This window comes from Schizosaccharomyces cryophilus, assembly GCF_000004155.1.
Source record: "Schizosaccharomyces cryophilus OY26 unplaced genomic scaffold supercont4.7, whole genome shotgun sequence".
Classification (NCBI taxonomy): Eukaryota; Fungi; Ascomycota; class Schizosaccharomycetes; order Schizosaccharomycetales; family Schizosaccharomycetaceae; genus Schizosaccharomyces; species Schizosaccharomyces cryophilus.
This window is the reverse complement of record NW_013185630.1, coordinates 340,993-356,915: the sequence shown is the minus strand read 5'-3', so window position 1 is coordinate 356,915 and position 15,923 is coordinate 340,993. Positions and strand designations below refer to the sequence as shown.

At 37.5% G+C, this 15,923-nt stretch overlaps 10 protein-coding genes across 10 annotated transcripts; 7 read left to right on the top strand and 3 right to left on the bottom strand.

The window, feature by feature from the left end:
• The first annotated feature begins 58 nt into the window (after positions 1 to 58).
• Positions 59 to 685, top strand: SPOG_03354 (60S ribosomal protein L27/L28). The gene has a single exon (XM_013169768.1). It carries the CDS (start codon positions 140 to 142, stop codon positions 584 to 586), a length of 447 nt encoding a protein of 148 aa, XP_013025222.1. The 5' UTR covers positions 59 to 139; the 3' UTR covers positions 587 to 685.
• A 377-nt stretch (positions 686 to 1,062) lies between these two features.
• Positions 1,063 to 1,644, top strand: SPOG_03353 (RNase MRP; the record flags this gene model as incomplete). Its single annotated transcript, XM_013169767.1, has 1 exon — positions 1,063 to 1,644. One exon carries the CDS (start codon positions 1,063 to 1,065, stop codon positions 1,642 to 1,644), a length of 582 nt encoding a protein of 193 aa, XP_013025221.1.
• A 328-nt stretch (positions 1,645 to 1,972) lies between these two features.
• Positions 1,973 to 4,295, top strand: SPOG_03352 (Sad1 interacting factor 2). The gene is made up of 5 exons (XM_013169766.1): positions 1,973 to 2,364; positions 2,423 to 2,694; positions 2,781 to 2,842; positions 2,893 to 3,381; positions 3,452 to 4,295. The coding sequence occupies exons 1-5, from the start codon at positions 2,057 to 2,059 to the stop codon at positions 3,473 to 3,475; spliced, it is 1,155 nt and encodes a 384-aa protein (XP_013025220.1). The 5' UTR covers positions 1,973 to 2,056; the 3' UTR covers positions 3,476 to 4,295.
• On the bottom strand, positions 2,847 to 4,324 carry SPOG_03351 (uncharacterized protein). Its single transcript, XM_013169765.1, has 4 exons — positions 4,292 to 4,324; positions 4,220 to 4,238; positions 3,925 to 4,163; positions 2,847 to 3,871 (listed from the first exon to the last, which is right to left on the bottom strand). Exons 1-4 carry the CDS (start codon positions 4,301 to 4,303, stop codon positions 3,842 to 3,844), a joined length of 300 nt encoding a protein of 99 aa, XP_013025219.1. The 5' UTR covers positions 4,304 to 4,324; the 3' UTR covers positions 2,847 to 3,841.
• Positions 4,325 to 5,446: 1,122 nt separating this feature from the next.
• SPOG_03350 (DUF1941 family protein) lies at positions 5,447 to 7,093 on the bottom strand (the record flags this gene model as incomplete). The annotated part of the gene is made up of 2 exons (XM_013169764.1): positions 5,447 to 6,954; positions 6,982 to 7,093. 2 exons carry the CDS (start codon positions 7,091 to 7,093, stop codon positions 5,447 to 5,449), a joined length of 1,620 nt encoding a protein of 539 aa, XP_013025218.1.
• Positions 7,094 to 7,289: 196 nt separating this feature from the next.
• Positions 7,290 to 8,320, top strand: SPOG_03349 (peptidyl-prolyl cis-trans isomerase Pin1). Its single transcript, XM_013169763.1, has 2 exons — positions 7,290 to 7,977; positions 8,086 to 8,320. Exons 1-2 carry the CDS (start codon positions 7,574 to 7,576, stop codon positions 8,210 to 8,212), a joined length of 531 nt encoding a protein of 176 aa, XP_013025217.1. The 5' UTR covers positions 7,290 to 7,573; the 3' UTR covers positions 8,213 to 8,320.
• Positions 8,321 to 8,443: 123 nt separating this feature from the next.
• Positions 8,444 to 9,793, top strand: SPOG_03348 (uncharacterized protein). Its single transcript, XM_013169762.1, has 3 exons — positions 8,444 to 8,998; positions 9,044 to 9,251; positions 9,301 to 9,793. The coding sequence occupies exons 1-3, from the start codon at positions 8,736 to 8,738 to the stop codon at positions 9,640 to 9,642; spliced, it is 813 nt and encodes a 270-aa protein (XP_013025216.1). The 5' UTR covers positions 8,444 to 8,735; the 3' UTR covers positions 9,643 to 9,793.
• Positions 9,624 to 12,387, bottom strand: SPOG_03346 (tRNA pseudouridine synthase). Its single transcript, XM_013169760.1, has 2 exons — positions 10,835 to 12,387; positions 9,624 to 10,793 (listed from the first exon to the last, which is right to left on the bottom strand). The coding sequence occupies exons 1-2, from the start codon at positions 12,007 to 12,009 to the stop codon at positions 10,700 to 10,702; spliced, it is 1,269 nt and encodes a 422-aa protein (XP_013025214.1). The 5' UTR covers positions 12,010 to 12,387; the 3' UTR covers positions 9,624 to 10,699.
• SPOG_03347 (RNase P and RNase MRP subunit) lies at positions 9,722 to 10,830 on the top strand. Its single transcript, XM_013169761.1, has 3 exons — positions 9,722 to 9,976; positions 10,022 to 10,373; positions 10,433 to 10,830. The coding sequence occupies exons 1-3, from the start codon at positions 9,918 to 9,920 to the stop codon at positions 10,598 to 10,600; spliced, it is 579 nt and encodes a 192-aa protein (XP_013025215.1). The 5' UTR covers positions 9,722 to 9,917; the 3' UTR covers positions 10,601 to 10,830.
• On the top strand, positions 12,362 to 15,918 carry SPOG_03345 (RNA-binding protein Scw1). The gene is made up of 2 exons (XM_013169759.1): positions 12,362 to 12,398; positions 12,451 to 15,918. The coding sequence occupies exon 2, from the start codon at positions 13,851 to 13,853 to the stop codon at positions 15,501 to 15,503; it is 1,653 nt and encodes a 550-aa protein (XP_013025213.1). The 5' UTR covers positions 12,362 to 12,398; positions 12,451 to 13,850; the 3' UTR covers positions 15,504 to 15,918.
• Positions 15,919 to 15,923: the final 5 nt, after the last annotated feature.

Here is a 15,923-nt window from a genome sequence, read left to right as displayed (position 1 = left end):
AGGCACGTTTATGTTACTTAATAGTGTTCCTTGTTACTTTCAAAAGTACCCTAGGTTAGGGTATGTGACTGGTTCTGTCTTATACCAACATAACCGAAAATATGAATTTTACCAAGTCAACTCACCGCAGGACATAAAAATGCCAACTCACGCTTATAAGAATCGTAAGCTTCGTGGTCACGTTTCCGCCGGTCACGGTCGTATCGGCAAGCACAGGAAGCATCCTGGTGGTCGTGGTCTTGCTGGTGGTCAACACCATCTCCGTACTCACTTGGACAAGTACCACCCTGGTTACTTTGGTAAGGTTGGTATGCGCCATTATCACCTCCTTAAGAACCCCTTGTGGCGTCCTACTGTCAACTTGGACCGTCTCTGGACTTTGGTCCCTAACGAGACCCGTGAAAAGTACTTGGGTAAGAACACTGAGGTTGCCCCTGTGATTAATGTCCTCCAATCTGGCTATGCCAAGGTTTTGGGTAAGGGTCGTCTTCCTGAGTCTCCTGTCGTTGTCCAAGCTCGTTATGTTTCTCGCAGAGCTGAGGACAAGATTAAGCAAGCTGGCGGTGTTGTTGAACTTGTTGCCTAAACAAAAAGTAATATATAAAAACACCTGAGTCGCTAATATTTGGTGTGTGTCGCCGATTGTAGAGGTATATATTTGATGCATCTGTAATTGTTTGTAGTGTATTGTAGCTTGAGAGCATATTTTAGTATCGAAATTGAATCAATTCTGGGAACGCTGATGGCAATTTCATTTAAGTAGCTGTTGATTCGGTTATGCTTTTAATGAAGAAGGTGATGCTCTAATCTAGAAAGGAGTTAAATTATGGTAAAATTATCCAAGTGTTTGTAGATCAGGAGTACGAGTTTGTAGACCTGGCAAGAACCATACCCATGAATCGATCGTAAAGGAGGAAAATTACAAACTACAGAATATTTTCTTTATGTACGAGTTTGTATGGGAAGGAAACATTAGTTAAGTTTTCAGCTTTTAGCAGTTGGTTGCGTTTGAAAAGTGTGTGCAAATACTTTCATGTACTTAAGTGAAGAGTGGATTTGATAATGGACTCAAAGCGCCAGCATCTACAGTACTTGTTAAATCTATCAGTCTCTACGTATCCAATTAGTCCGTCTTTGTCAAGCCATTATTTGCGAAAATTATATGAGTTGATCGAAGAATGGGATTTGCCAATGGAACCAAATACGCTGCTTAACGGATGTAAAAAATGCGGAAGTATTTTTATATTTGGAAAAAATGCCTCTGTGCGTACACGTTCGCAACATCGAAAAGAAAGATCAGACCTACCAAAAGGACAAATTGCAAGGATGGAAACAGGCTGGTTCATCACGTGTAATAGTTGTACCAGTACATTTGAGTTTTCTGTTGGTGCCCCAGCAAGGCTTCATAAAAGTAGAGCCGCCTTGCATGCCAGTGAAGCTGCTGATGCTAGAAGGACAGAGGAAGCCAGTACTCAACAGGCAAGTTTCGATAGTGCCAAGACATCGAAAAATATGAAAGGTAGACAACGACAGAAGTTTCGATCTTCAGGATTAAATGGGGTCTTGGCTAAGAAAAAGGAGCGCGAGGCACAAAATAAGTCTTCTTCCTCATTGAGCCTCTCAGACTTCATGTCTACTATTTAACCATTTTATCTTCTCCTGTACCTTTCCCTTAGCTAATCTCCAGTAACGATGTATAATTTGGTTCCTTTTCTGTGTGAAACACCTTTACTCAGATACGTGTGGGAGAATATAACTATAGATGACTTAATATATGTAATCAAATTGTACAATTAAACAATGGTTTTCTTTATATAAAGGACAGAAAATAAACTGATTCAACCCCTAACTTTGGAAGTACCAGTATGTTTGAGTAGTGCAAGTATCAGACTTTTTCAATCGATGCTAGACAAAATTGACCTATGTGAAATTTGGATATTTCTTCAATGTTTCTATCATTACTAAATTTATTTCCGCTTCAACGGAAGCACCCTACCCTTACACATTCACTCATTCACTCGTGCAAGTAACCCAGCACCCATTCCCTACCACGGTCATGAGTGCAAGAATTGGGCCTCAAAGGTCTACAAAGACGGCTGCAAAGCTTAGATTATTACCATCTACAGAGGAATTCGCTGATTTTAGACGGCAAGACACCGGTCGTGAAGTATACTCACAACTTCCTCATATTGAAGGATCCACAGCTAGAAAAGATGCAGAATACCTAGGAAAACGACATCGTGAGCACTTACCTCGTGTTACTGCCTATTGCACGTGTGATACTTTTCGGGTAGATTTGCTCTTTAAGTTTTTCCAATCTCGTCGAAGCAGTCATAGAACAAGGCCTAAACAATTCGACGAATGGTAAGTGAATGATACTAAAACACATTTAATTTCCTTTCTTTAACACCATATTCTGTAGTATTTATAGCCCATACAGCTACGGTAGTGAAGAAACCGTAGATCTGCTTGGAGACGAAATTGAGCCAGATCGAAGATCATCAATTGCTGGATCCAATAGTTCCCATGATACCATTCACAATGACATATTTGAGACAGGGTTAGACAGAAACCAGCCTTTGTTTCGAGAAGTATTTTGCTTTAGCTACGGAGTAGTTGTTTTATGGGGATACACTATTGAAGAAGAACACAGATTTTTGCGAGAACTAGGTCGGTTTGAGATTGAGAAATTAAGTATGTGAATTAACAATTGATCTTTTACCTGTCATTCATTTGGCTTTCATTCAAGCGCGGGGAACGCTCTAGCTAACTTGTTCTAGAAATGGATGATATGGAAGTTGAAGAATTTAATTATTATGTTACGAATCTTTATCAACCGAGAGTAAGCTTTTTGTTTTATTTTTGAGACGATACTAATTTCTCGTGGGATAGATTTTTAATGACTTTATTGCTTTGAGAGATGCCTCTAACTATATGATTCGGTTGTCTATATCTCATGCAATTGCACAATCTGTCAAAATTTCTCTTTTTGAAGAGCTCGTCAACGAAACCATCGATGCTACCAAAGATACACCACAGATGATTGCCGAGTCTGGTAGAATCAAATTAAAACGAGAGGAGATTATGATGGCTGTCGGTCAATTATTTATTCTACGAATTAATATAAATCTACAGGGAAGTGTTTTGGATAGTCCCGAGCTGATGTGGACAGAACCACAGCTTGAGCCCATTTACACAGCAGCAAGATCGTATTTGGAAATCAATCAGCGTGTTGCCTTGCTGAATCAGCGTGTCGAGGTAATCGGTGATCTGCTGTCTATGCTGAAAGAGCAAATCACACATACTCATGATGAATCGTTAGAATGGATAGTTGTGATTCTTATGGCTTTGCTTGTTCTCATTGCCATCTTTAGCATTTTGGTAAGTTCGAGTTTTCTTCTTTCTAACAATATAATTCCTTCCGTTTCTGTGCTAACATTCTATGATCCAGGTTGACTTGAGGTTTTTCAAGTAGTTGGGTACAGGTTGTTTTATCAGTAATTTATTTAATTTCGATTTCGATTTCGATTCAAAAACAAGCTTCTTTAAGAATATTAGCTTTATAAAACCGTCCTCGAAACCTAGGTCATGTACGCGGTAAGGAATCGTAAATCCTTGAAAATTCTTCTTTCATATAAACAAATGGAATCGTAGATATGATCGAAATTGCATGTGCTATGGTTGGAAGAAAAAGCTCTTCGAGACCTGATTAGAAACGCATCATGAAATCATATAAAATTACATAAAAAGAGAGTTTCACGTCCCTCTTCCTTCATCTTGCATTCTCTGTTCTTTTTTGTTCTTGTTCTCATGAATATATTCGTTTGGCATCTGGTTCTTTCTAATCTTGCATAGGAGGTGGATTGGAGTCCTAAGTAGTTAGTTGCTTATTCATGCAGCAACTTTTGTAGCTAATAATCTTACCGAAACTTCCAAAGATGAAGGAACAGCAGCATTGGACATTTCTGGAAATTCGTGATCCCTCTGTTCCTTCTTATATTCTGTATATTCGTTGAATGTATCTTTGAGCATCTGCGTTTCATATCGATATCTCTGGATATCTTTCTCTACGTGGTAAACTCTAATGGCATATTGTACACATTCTTTCTCAACCTCTGCTACTTTCTTCCGGATCCTTGCAGTCTTTTGTTGGTAAACATTTTCTGGTTGTATGTGTTAGATATGCGAAAAAAGCCTCAACTTCTGCTTGTTCACAAACCTGAATTGTCATTCGGATCCTGAAACAAATCAATAGTTAGCTCATAACCAAAAATTCATCATTTTCTCGTACCTGAGAATCCATTTTTGTATACACGCGTCGTTTGTACTAAGAAAGGATTTATCGCCGTAAACGACGCTAAAAGAAATAAAGATACCGCAGTCCGTACTACCATTGTTATTTTCCCCCTTTTTTTTTTTACGACTTCTGTTACTCTGCGTAAAACAGTAAAGAACTTTGACTCTGTAAACAAAAATTCGTTGCAGTTTATTCAAAAAAAATCAACATGAATATTTCGGTCATGGTAATGGAAAGGTATTAAATGTTGATTAAAACTAGGTAGACATATTTACTGATTATAAGACTTAAATGATATTTTGTTCTAGTTGTTCATCAAAGACGAATTCGTCTTTGATGAACGTGGAGGTTTTTTCTTTTTTTTTTGTCTTTCTTTCTTTCTTTCTTTCATGTATGGTTGAGTTACTGGGCTTACTCATATTCAACTAACTGGTATCCATTCTTGAATGTTTGAAAAATATGGTGCGTGCATACATTTTATAAGTTTGGGACACTCAATTCTCGAAAGTTGACAACATATCTGCTTCGTTATTTCACATTGCTGTAACGATTGAAATTCCCTAATCCTCAAATGAACATGTATGTCCATAAAATTTTAGTATACGATTCCAAACAAATACGTTACAGTGGTATATAAACAAAAAAGACATAGTATTAACAGTAATCACAAACACTAATGATATCAAAGACTAAAAGCATTATGTTATACGCTTAACAAATGAGAAGAGACATAATAACTGTAGTGCAACAAAAAAATCAAAAAAATCAAGAACGTTGGAAATGTAAAAGAGATCTTTTCTCTGACATTGAAGAATGTTTTAAAACATCCCATCCCATTTTACCACACCAACAAACTGGAGAGGAATCATCCAAAAATAAAAAAAATTGATAATTCTAATATATAAATAGAACAGGCTCTTCCAGCAAGGAACCTATAAATATTAACTGTCATTTCCCATTATAATAAAAGCGTTCTCATACGACAATGTAATTTGTAATTAGAAAAGCATTAAATAGTCCATTAAGATCTGATCGACCAGAATCATTGATACATTACTATAGGGGTAAGACAAAGAAAGAATAATTCCAAAGGTATAACTTCATAATCGTAATAAAGAAAGTAACTTTAACAAAATCACATTTTATGAATCATGAAGATTCATCCAACATATCCTTCCACAAAGGATGTCTAAACAATTCATGTTTCCAGATAGAAGAAGGGATAATTGACTTCACTTCTAGCAATATATAAAAGTCTTGGAACGCTTGAGTTGTCCTCTCATCTTCAGCCATCTCTTCAAATAAAGCTTGCTTTGAATTCATTGCTTCTAACTCTCGATTACATCGCTTGAAATCTTCCCATACAATTTCCCAACCCTTCACATTTTTAAATGCTTTAAAGCAAATTTCCTCAGAAAGCATGTTGGGAAGAGCCAGTCCAATCCACTTGGCATATTCAACTCCATTTTTCCAGCCATACTTCCAAAGTGCCATGAATACATCCATTAAACCAGAAGCCTGCTTATATTGACTATCATCTTCTGTAAGCCAAAGACAAAGAGTAGCAATAGCGCTAACAACAGTGACGTGAACAGCAAACCTCTCGTGATGCCTCATATTATCCCAAGCATCACGAATAAATTCCATTGTATCTCCAAAAAGCTCTGAAAGAGTGCTTTGAAGTTGAAAAAACTTTGTGGGCTCAATAGTTTGAGAAAGCTTATCACAGTTTTCACAGATATAGTGAATCAAAATTCCAAGTACTTCGTAGCATGAACATACACTATATGAGAGGCTCTCGTGCTTTTGTTTTTCATCAAGAGTAGACACCAAAAGGTCCAAGTTAGCACGGATTTCTGCAGCACAGCGGCCAATCACCAAAAGCAAAGACTCTTTATTGTCTTCCATTACTTCATCGGTACCAACAGCTTTCAAAAGGGAGAAAAGCATAACGCAGGCATTTGCAATAGATTCTTCTGTAATGAATTCTTCCAAAACAACCTTGGTGAATGGTTCAATACAGCTGGAGAGGTCATTTGAATACCACAGATGGACGGGAAAACGTGCGAAAAGATTTCGAAAAAACAGAGAAGTATCAGGAGACTTCCATCCGTTTCTCTTATCGATTCCTTCAAAAATTGGTTTCATATATAGCTGGATCTTCTCTAGTGCATACAAACCATACGACAGAATCTCAAGAGCCTGAGGAAGGGGAAACTCATTGATAATAAAGGATGTGTAATATAAAAGAGACTTCGCTGAACGTGGATTAGACGATAGAGCACATATAATGGGAAGGCAAAGATCGTAATGTCGAATGGCACAGGTCAACAAAGCTGGTATGCGTTTTTTCATTAAAGAGCTACGAAGGATCTTCTCATCACTGCAAAAGGCAAATAGGACAGAAACACCCAAATCTGCATATTCGTAATTTTTCGACCCCAGCAACCGATCAAGGAATTTCATATCCATGTTTTCCCAGAAAGCAAAAAGGAAGTCGGGATTGTCATTTAGCAATCTTGCAAGCATTGTTAACGAAACAAATTTGCTTGTGTCATCTTTGGCATGTAACAGTTCAAAACAATTTTCTAAAAGTCCCGACGCATGATCCTTGCCTTGCTTGTTCATGTGATCTTTTTCTTCTTCCTCCAGTTGATCTTGTAATATATATTCTTTTTCTATACTATTCAGCTCGCGCACCATATCTTCGCTTATTTTTTCTATAGGAAATGAGTCGTCTGAATCTGAAAACATCGATTTAGCGGAATCGCGCGTCTTTCTTTCGTTTTCCTGCATTTTATTCCAGCTTCAAAACAACTCTAACTCATTTAATCGACTCAATCAAGATGTATAGTTTTTCTCGGTCCTCAACGCCTTCTTCAATTGCAGTGTATTATTAACTTTTTCTTGCTACAAAGTGAACCCAACAGAGTCAATCGTTTTCTAAACAGATAAATAAACGAAAATCGATTAATTATTGCTGTTTCAAATTGGTTTTTTCTGGAAATAAGCTATTGGTTAAACGTAGAGTCCATGAAGCCACCTTTTCTGCTCGAACAGGTTCCTACGTGCATTACCCTTCCATCTATGAAAGACATATGTAACACACGAATATGACGTTGGCATAGCAACTGATTTATTTATTTACATTTCTTTAATAGAACGTCTTCAAAATACCAACCACGAAACCATAAAAACGATTCCTTTTTGCCTCCAATATCAAACTTTTTTTTTCTGTAGCATTAAATAAATTATTCTTATCTCTTCATACTCAATATGTCAAATACCGGATTGCCTGAACCTTGGATTTTGAAAATTTCGAGATCAAGAAACCGTCCTTACTTTTTTAACCCACAGACTCATGAGTCTTTATGGGAGGCTCCTGCCTCTACCAATATGGAGGCTCTGCATCAGTATATGATTAATGAATTCTCTGTCCCAAACTCGACAGGTTTGGAAACACCCTCTTCTCCAAAGATCCGTGTTAGTCATTTATTAGTAAAGCACAAGGAAAGTCGTCGACCTAGCTCTTGGAGAGAGGAGCACATTACCCGAACCAAGGAAGAAGCCTGGGACAGAATCCACCATTTCGAGAACTTGCTCAAAGAGGGTGTCGTCAATATTAATGATCTTGCCATGCAAGAATCAGATTGCAGCTCTGCTCGTCGGGGAGGTGATTTGTACGTAGCTCGATGAACGGAAGGTGTTTCCTAGCTTATTCGGCGAATTGGGAATGGACCTCACGTTCAAGAATTATAGATAGAAACAGACACTAACTATATATTTAGGGGATTTTTTGGAAGAAACGAAATGCAAAAGCCATTTGAGGACGCCGCATTCGCCTTACAGCCTGGAGAATTGAGTCATGTTGTCGAAACAAACAGCGGTTATCATCTGATTCAACGTACCGCTTAAGTTTGCGTTACCCTTTCTGTTTATATTGTTCTCTAGTGTACGGAGACATGTGATTTCAAAGGTATATGACTATGGTTTAATGAATAAAGCTTTTTTTTCTCTCAGCCAGCTCTTGAGCTTGAAACTTTTTTAAACAGATAGAACTTGCTTCGTCCTTTTTAAAAAAAGAGGCTATAACAAATGTAAGCTATGAAAGCAATCGTCGCAATGAAACCTAGAATGGCCTTTAACCTTTCGGTAGCTACTCACACTTCAATTAAACAATAATTTTTTTATTTCGTTTCCGACTGATTTGAAACCTCATTCATTTAAACTTTGTATACAGAACTAACAGTTGTTTCCTTCTTGACCTAATTGATCTCTTTCTGACCTTCTCTTGTTTACACCTTTGGGAACCTCACTTATAGAATAAAAAGGTATTTGGAACACCTGTGTTTATTTCAACACCGAAAAAAAATAATATTTAGAATTGGAATGGAATATTTTCCTTGCTCATTCTAATCCGCGTATCTTTTAGCATGAAATGAGTTTAATCGCTTCCCCCATTATGTATCATTCCCCTGTAGGATATGCCTATAAACTTTACCTTGAAGGAAACCTTGCTTCCTCTTTACATGTTTTAGAAAACTATTTACAAGAAGACTTTTCAAAAGAAGGGAATATCAATTCAGCATGCAACTTGTATTTGCGGGTCTCTAGTGAGCTTGGACATTCATGGCAGAAAACACAGCAACGGTTGAAACTTGTTTACGAAGGTGCAGTTCCTAGGTCACTATTAAACGAATTGTACGTTTCCTATCAAAAGGCCTTTTGATTGACCAATTGTTCTAGGGTAATTACCTATTGTTTTAACAAAACGTGGGAGTCGAGTGAACAGGTAGCTGAATTTCTTTCACTGGCCGAGCAATCAAAGTCTGAGCTTTTCTCAGATGATCGAAGATATCCAATAGAGAAGCAGCTTGTGGTATTAGCCTGTGAATGGAAGTTATTTCCTCTTGCTAAATCGCTTCTCACAGTCCCATACCAGAAGAAAGAGCAAGTAAGATCTGTGCTTTATGAGAGAAAGAGAAGTGTTACTAACATTACAGGATCTTTTCAACTACATTTCTGAACAAGAGTTACAACACGAAGTTAACAGAAATCTATTAGCAGAAACACAACCTAACATTGACGCTACTAAAAAGAGTAATTTTCTGATAAAATTCATAAAAAACCTAACAAGGATATACTCACAAATAATGCAAAAAGTTGGTTTCTTCAAGAAAGATTCTACCTGGTTTTCAGGAAACTCAAAATTTGTGTTCGTCGCTTTCACTTTTATTGTACTGCTTTTCAAGCTTAAAGCTATCATTCGAAGAATTCGTCGTTCTCATATTTCTTGGGAAGGATTCCAAAGCTTCCTTGAAAAGTTCGCATTCTTCATCTCGTGATCCTAACTCTTGGGTTTCTTTCAAACCAAGGAGTTTTCTTAACACGGCTGGAATTAATCGTTTAAGAAAACAATATATTGCACCTTACATAATTGTCTTTTATTCTAATTCATTTCTTAAACTTCTACATACCTAGATTTGTTTACGGTTTAGTGCGTTTTCTTACATATCACTAAAGAAGGTACCAAGGCATGCTGAACTGCTTGAAAAACAATAGACAAGAAAACAAGAGTTTTCTGACAGACTTCTATGCTAAGAGATTATGAAGAAGTAGAATGAAAAAACAGCAAAATAAAGTAAAGCTTATTTTGGAGAATCCGTTAAATGTGCCATGGTAAGAAAGAATGTCCTTGGGGTGACGTTGCTAATGCTCTCAAAGGGTAAATATAGATGTCTCAATACAAGAAAAATTAACCCAGGCGTTAATCCAATCTCTGCCTACGGCTAAGGAAGATTACAGAAAACATGGTTTGACGATTGGTTTGAACGAGGTCAATATGCTATTAGAAAGATGCTGTCAAAATCCTGATCAAGATTCATTACCTCGAGTAGTTTTTGTGCTACAAAGCCCTGAATCCATACTTGTTGCACATTACCCACAGTTAATCGCTAATGCAAATTTCTATTCGAAAAACGAAGGGAAATGTTTATTGGTATGCCTGGGTGCTGAAGCACAGGTTGGAATTTCGAAAAAGCTTGGACTTAGCCGTGCTAGTGCCATTGCAATAAGTGTATGTATTCTTCTACTCCATCTATTCCCATATAGAAGCTATACTAACAAAATATAAAGAATGACTCTTTCATACTGTCACAGGTGAATCCTTTATTAAACGGGATATCAGCTCCTTCGGCTAGTTGGCTGGCCCAAGCGTCTAGTTACGAGCCCACCAAGGTTTTACGGGTGACTACAACGCAAGGTACAAAGGATAAAAAAGGATCAAAAGAAGGAAAAAATTGATTGTGCTATCATGACGGTATTCTAGACAGGTTAGCTATGCAGTGAGTGAAAGTAAACAAAACCTAAAACAATTTTTTTTTATGTAGAATCAAAAAATGATTACTGGTAGCTTTCATTTGATGGCGTCTGCATGGCCGAAGTAAATTCATGAAGTAAGCGATCTTGCTTTTGCAACATGAAAAATTTTGTATATCTAGTGGTGTTAATAAGATAAGGTAATAAGATTTTACTTACGCATCTGTAAACACAAAGTTCTCTAGCATTGGTGTTCGAAGATAATGATTCGCAAAGTGAGCCATATTATCCTCAAAAGAAGACCATTCTAAAGGTTCGTAGTCAAATTTTTCGCAGCGATTCTGAAAAGAACGAAAAATGGGCTCTGCTAGAAGGAGAGTCTCAGGGGGGGCTTTGGGAATATGAAGACGAATATGATTTTGGAATGTTGCTGGGATGACATGAGAGGCATTTGAAAACGGATAAGAGCGTACCAAATAAATAAGAACAGAAATCATCTTTCGAATTTGATGTTTCATAAAAGATTGACCGTGAAACGTAAGCTTCAACCATTGACGATTATACTTATCAAAATGGATAGCATCAATACCGACATGAAGCATATAACGCCGTGCACTTGGATCTCCAAACTTTTTTTCTGTAGTATAATTATGGAAAGAATGCGTTCCTTGAAATAAAGAACATGCCTCTTTCAAACATTCCAGTTTCGAGGAAGAAATCCGGAAAGGAGATGATCCAGAGTTTTCTTCAGAGTGAATTTTTTGTATCGTTTCCAAGATGCTTCTGTGTGAAGTATGAGGTAGTTGAAAATGCTTTGTAAACAGGAGTGAATCCAGAGAAGAAGGAGATGGAGTCGCGAGAGCGAAAGCAGGTACCCAATACTCATAAAGACGACTATGACACGCCTTATGAGGAGAAAATGAGTTTAATGTTCTTTCTATTTTCCATACACGGATAGACTCTGGCAGTTGCTCGTTGACAAGCGAGACCCAAGGCTGGAAAGAGCCAGCATGATCCAAAAGCTTTAGGCCCAAAACGTTTACAATTGCATGCACACCCTTGTCTGTTCGTGCGGCGGATCGAACACGGACCTTTCTGGGATTATCTGCATTGAAAGGGGAAATAGCACCAACGTTACAGAACGCACGAAAGATCTCCCCTTGTATTGTTTTCGCTGCATCGTTATATTGAAGTCCCGCATACCCAGTACCCCGATAGCTGACAATACAGTAGACCATTCGCTTCTGTTGTCTGGGTGAACCATCGGACAGAGGCAGTTTCGTCGTTTCTGTCGAAGGATATGCCACAAAATCACTACCTAAAGAAGAAGACCATCGCTTCCATATACCAGCATAACTTCCTTTCACGTTCAAGCTTCTAAGGAAAAAGTACATCCGGTTGATTCAACAGCTGCCAAACAGCCAGATGACTGATTTCAAGAGCAATATCAAACCTTGGCGGCAAACAACGTTTTCTTCTTTCAATATGTTAGTCCAATGTATAAGAGAAGCTACTAGCGTTTCTCTGCAAGTTCGCGGATACAGACGAAGCTTTTACTGAAAGAGAAACCCTTCTAATGAGAAAATAGGAAAATGGAAAAATGATTACGAAATAACGAAATTAAATTGAAAGTACAAAAAAAGAATCAATCAAAAAAAAGAAGGTAAAAAAACTATTATTGCTTGATTGACATGGAAAAGAAAGTGAAGAACGCATGTTCCTATGAAAATTGACGCCTACAACTTAGTCATTCGGCAAATCTTATTTTAAGGATGAGATGAGGGTGTGTTTCTCTTTAATGTTGTAATTAAATGCTATTTGCTAATGGTTATCAGGTCGAGATTCATTTTGCGAGACTTTCATGCTCCTATCCTGCCATCTCTTGAAATTACTTACCAACCACCTCCATCCATCACCAGTGAAAAAGTTAAGACTTTTGCAAAAAAAGGCTTTCAACAGTTGGAAAAATAATTCCAATAGCATTTTTGTGCTTGTAAAGCAATAATATCAAGCAGTGAGGCTTTCTTTTACACTTGCTTACGGTTTCCTAGAATCTTGAAACGGTTCTTCTCGATTCGCGATAGCGTGTTTACGTTCATATCGTAAAGAACGCGTCTTTGGCTTTGAATCTATCAAATTCATTTCCTTTCTAGACCCTCTCATTTTTTTTAGGTTGTCCGTTTTGTTCCTTTCCGGGACTTACCAGCCTCTCTCTCGTTTTTCACTCTTGGAGCACTATTTGATAGTGGACAGTCTTGTGTATTAATCAATCTTTTTTTTTTTACTCTTTTCGCTCCTTGCCAAAGCAACATTTCCTCCTTGCCTTGTTTTTCAAGCTTTTTTCGTTTTGATTTTCCTTCTTTCTTTTTCGATATTTTTATGCTTTTTCGTGTTTTTCTTCTATAGCCCTTTACCTTTTTTTTGCTTTTTTCATTCATTTGCATTTTATTTCCAATAATTCTAAATTTTGTTTGCTTTATCTTACTTCGTTTCTTTTGATTTTATTTTTTTGTTGCTTTTGGATTTTGAATCTTTTGGACTTGTTGATTTCTATAATCAAAGTTGTCTTCTGTCTCTACTTTTTATTGCACAAGTATTCTGTTTGTGTTGAGCTATTTCGATTAAATCGAAGCTTTGATTGAAAAAAAAAACTTTTTCATACTCATTTTTCCCTTCATAAAGTGTCGCTCTTTTGATATTTCGCAACCCTGATTCATACATTTTCTTCCCCTCGAATCATACAATTAGTGTTACTAATTTGAATAGGCATTTTACAAAATCAATTTTCTTTGTAAATTTCGGGCATCTTTGCATTGATAATACTATACTTTATTCCGGTGAATTCTCATTTTCTTACCTACTATCCTTTGACAGAACTTGAGTCATCTTTTGGCATCTCTCATTTTTGGCTTTGTGTTTTATTTAAGTTTCTCCCGTCCCTCTTTTATATTGTGTTGCATCTTACTTTCCAATTTTATCTAATATTTTGTGATTATTGGGTTCGTCAGATTTTGTTTTCAATTTTTGTCTATTCTAAAATTGCTTTGGATACATTTTCCATACCCGCGTTATAAGATTTTCGAAAGGCATTAGCTAATTGTCTATTAACAAAGCGGTTGCTTTCATCAAGATTCGTTGGTTGTTGACAATTCTATTTCTTTGGAACAATTTACTTCCTGCTTTTCAGTTCTCTGCAACTTTCTTTATATTATATTAAGCGAATATTTGACACAACATGTTCGTTGGTTCACCCAGTATTAGCAAGCAACCTCCTTTGCTATCTAAAAAAAGGCTTCCTGAGTCGTTGAACATTATGGACGACACTATTCGTGGTTCTTCTTTGGTTCCTGCTGGGATTCTAAATGGCGAAGACGAGGGTCAAGCGTTGCATATGTCTCCCCAAAATCCAGAACCCCAGTTAGGAAAAGCTGATCCTGATTATTTGCCGTCTTATGCTTCTTTGAATCCATTGGGGGAGAAATCCACCACTCCCACTGGAAGGCTGCTTGGTGGTTTGAACGGGGGTTTGGCGTCTGCACCTCCTAAAATGAGCATTAACTATCCACGATTCTTTGCTATAAAAATTGAAGATCTACCTCGAAATTTAACTCCTCGAGAATTTTCTTGTACTTTCTTGTTTGCTAACAACGTTATATCTATGGAAATTGTCCCTCCTACATCTGATAATGATACTGCTTATGGATTAACTGTGTTTTCTTCCAGAGACGCAGCTCTCGCGGCTCGTGATGTTTTACTTTCGAGTGATCTCTATGGTCTTTGCAATGTGACCGTCATTGATAATTATCGCAATCTCAGCCAAACAAATGTAAGCGACGGGACAGAAGGCTCAGAAAGTAGTGCTCGCTTTTCTAGAAACCATTCTCCTATTCGTCAACTATTTGGTAATCGTGATATTTTACGCCGTCCAAGCAATCATATTTCGAATTCTGCTGTCGGCCATAATGATGTTGCTTACGATCACTCCAAAACTCCTTTGAATGAATCATTTGCAAGCGCTCCTAGTAGCACTTTGCAATCTGATCGGCTATGGTCGTCGTTCCCTGTGTCATATCCATTATCGTTAGCCAATGCTCTTACGAAGGATGATGTCTCTTCTCCCACATGGTCCCCTACCGCCAATAAAAGCTCTATTTTACGACAAGATACCGTCCCTCCCGTTATGAGATTTAACTCACTTTCGATAAACACAAACGTTTCTCGGCCCTGTCTCCCTTCAGATAAGGGAGGTTATGCACATTCACTGAGTGCCCAATCTCCTCATCCCAGAGTTCTTTCAGCCAATGGTGCCTTTGGTGTTAACAGTCCTCCTTTAACACCCTCTAATACCAGAGACTATCCTCTGTCTGCTTCAACTGTTCCACCTTCCACTCCGTTTTCACCTTACGCATCGCATCATGGTATTCATCAAAGAATTCCCGCTACAACGCCTACCAACATTAATCCTGCCGATCAGAACCCTCCTTGTAATACTATTTACGTTGGGAATCTTCCGCCCTCTACATCTGAAGATGAATTAAAAGCACTTTTCTCAACGCAACCTGGCTACAAGCGTCTTTGTTTCCGTACCAAAGGAAATGGTCCAATGTGTTTTGTTGAATTTGAGAATATCCCTTGTGCTATGGAAGCTTTAAAGGCACTTCAAGGTGTTTGTTTAAGCAGTAGCATAAAGGGTGGTATTCGCCTTAGCTTTTCAAAGAATCCGTTGGGTGTACGTTCGTCCAGCTCTTCTCATAACCACGGTAATGTTCGTAACCTTCATTCTGGATCGATGAACAATTATGGTGCTGGATTTTTCCTTAATGATACAGGTCAGCATGACACTCACAATAGCCCCAGTTGGGCCAATAATTTAATGTATGGCAAATAGATTCTCTCAGCATTTCCAGATTCGCACCGTTGCCTATAACTGCCAATTAGAATGCCTTGTACTTCATGTTTCATATGTATCCTTGGTTTTTTTGATATTCTTGCATGTTGATTTTTTGTTATTGGTTCATTAGATTCCTTCTAATTCGTTTTTTTAATTGCCAGAACTATAAAAGCCTTCCTCTATACTAAGACTTAATGAATTTAAATGGCGAAAAATACCGTTGAGAGATTAGGAGAATTTTTCAATATTTGTAGTAATTGGAAGGCTTTGTTTTTGAGGTCTCATAGTGGGTTTTATGTAACCATACACTGCTGCTCTGAAATATTCAAAATTTTGCTATCTTTTTAAGTTTTAGTTGTTTGCTTTTCAATTGTTTAATGAATAAATATGTAGAGTTCCATAATATGTGAAATATAA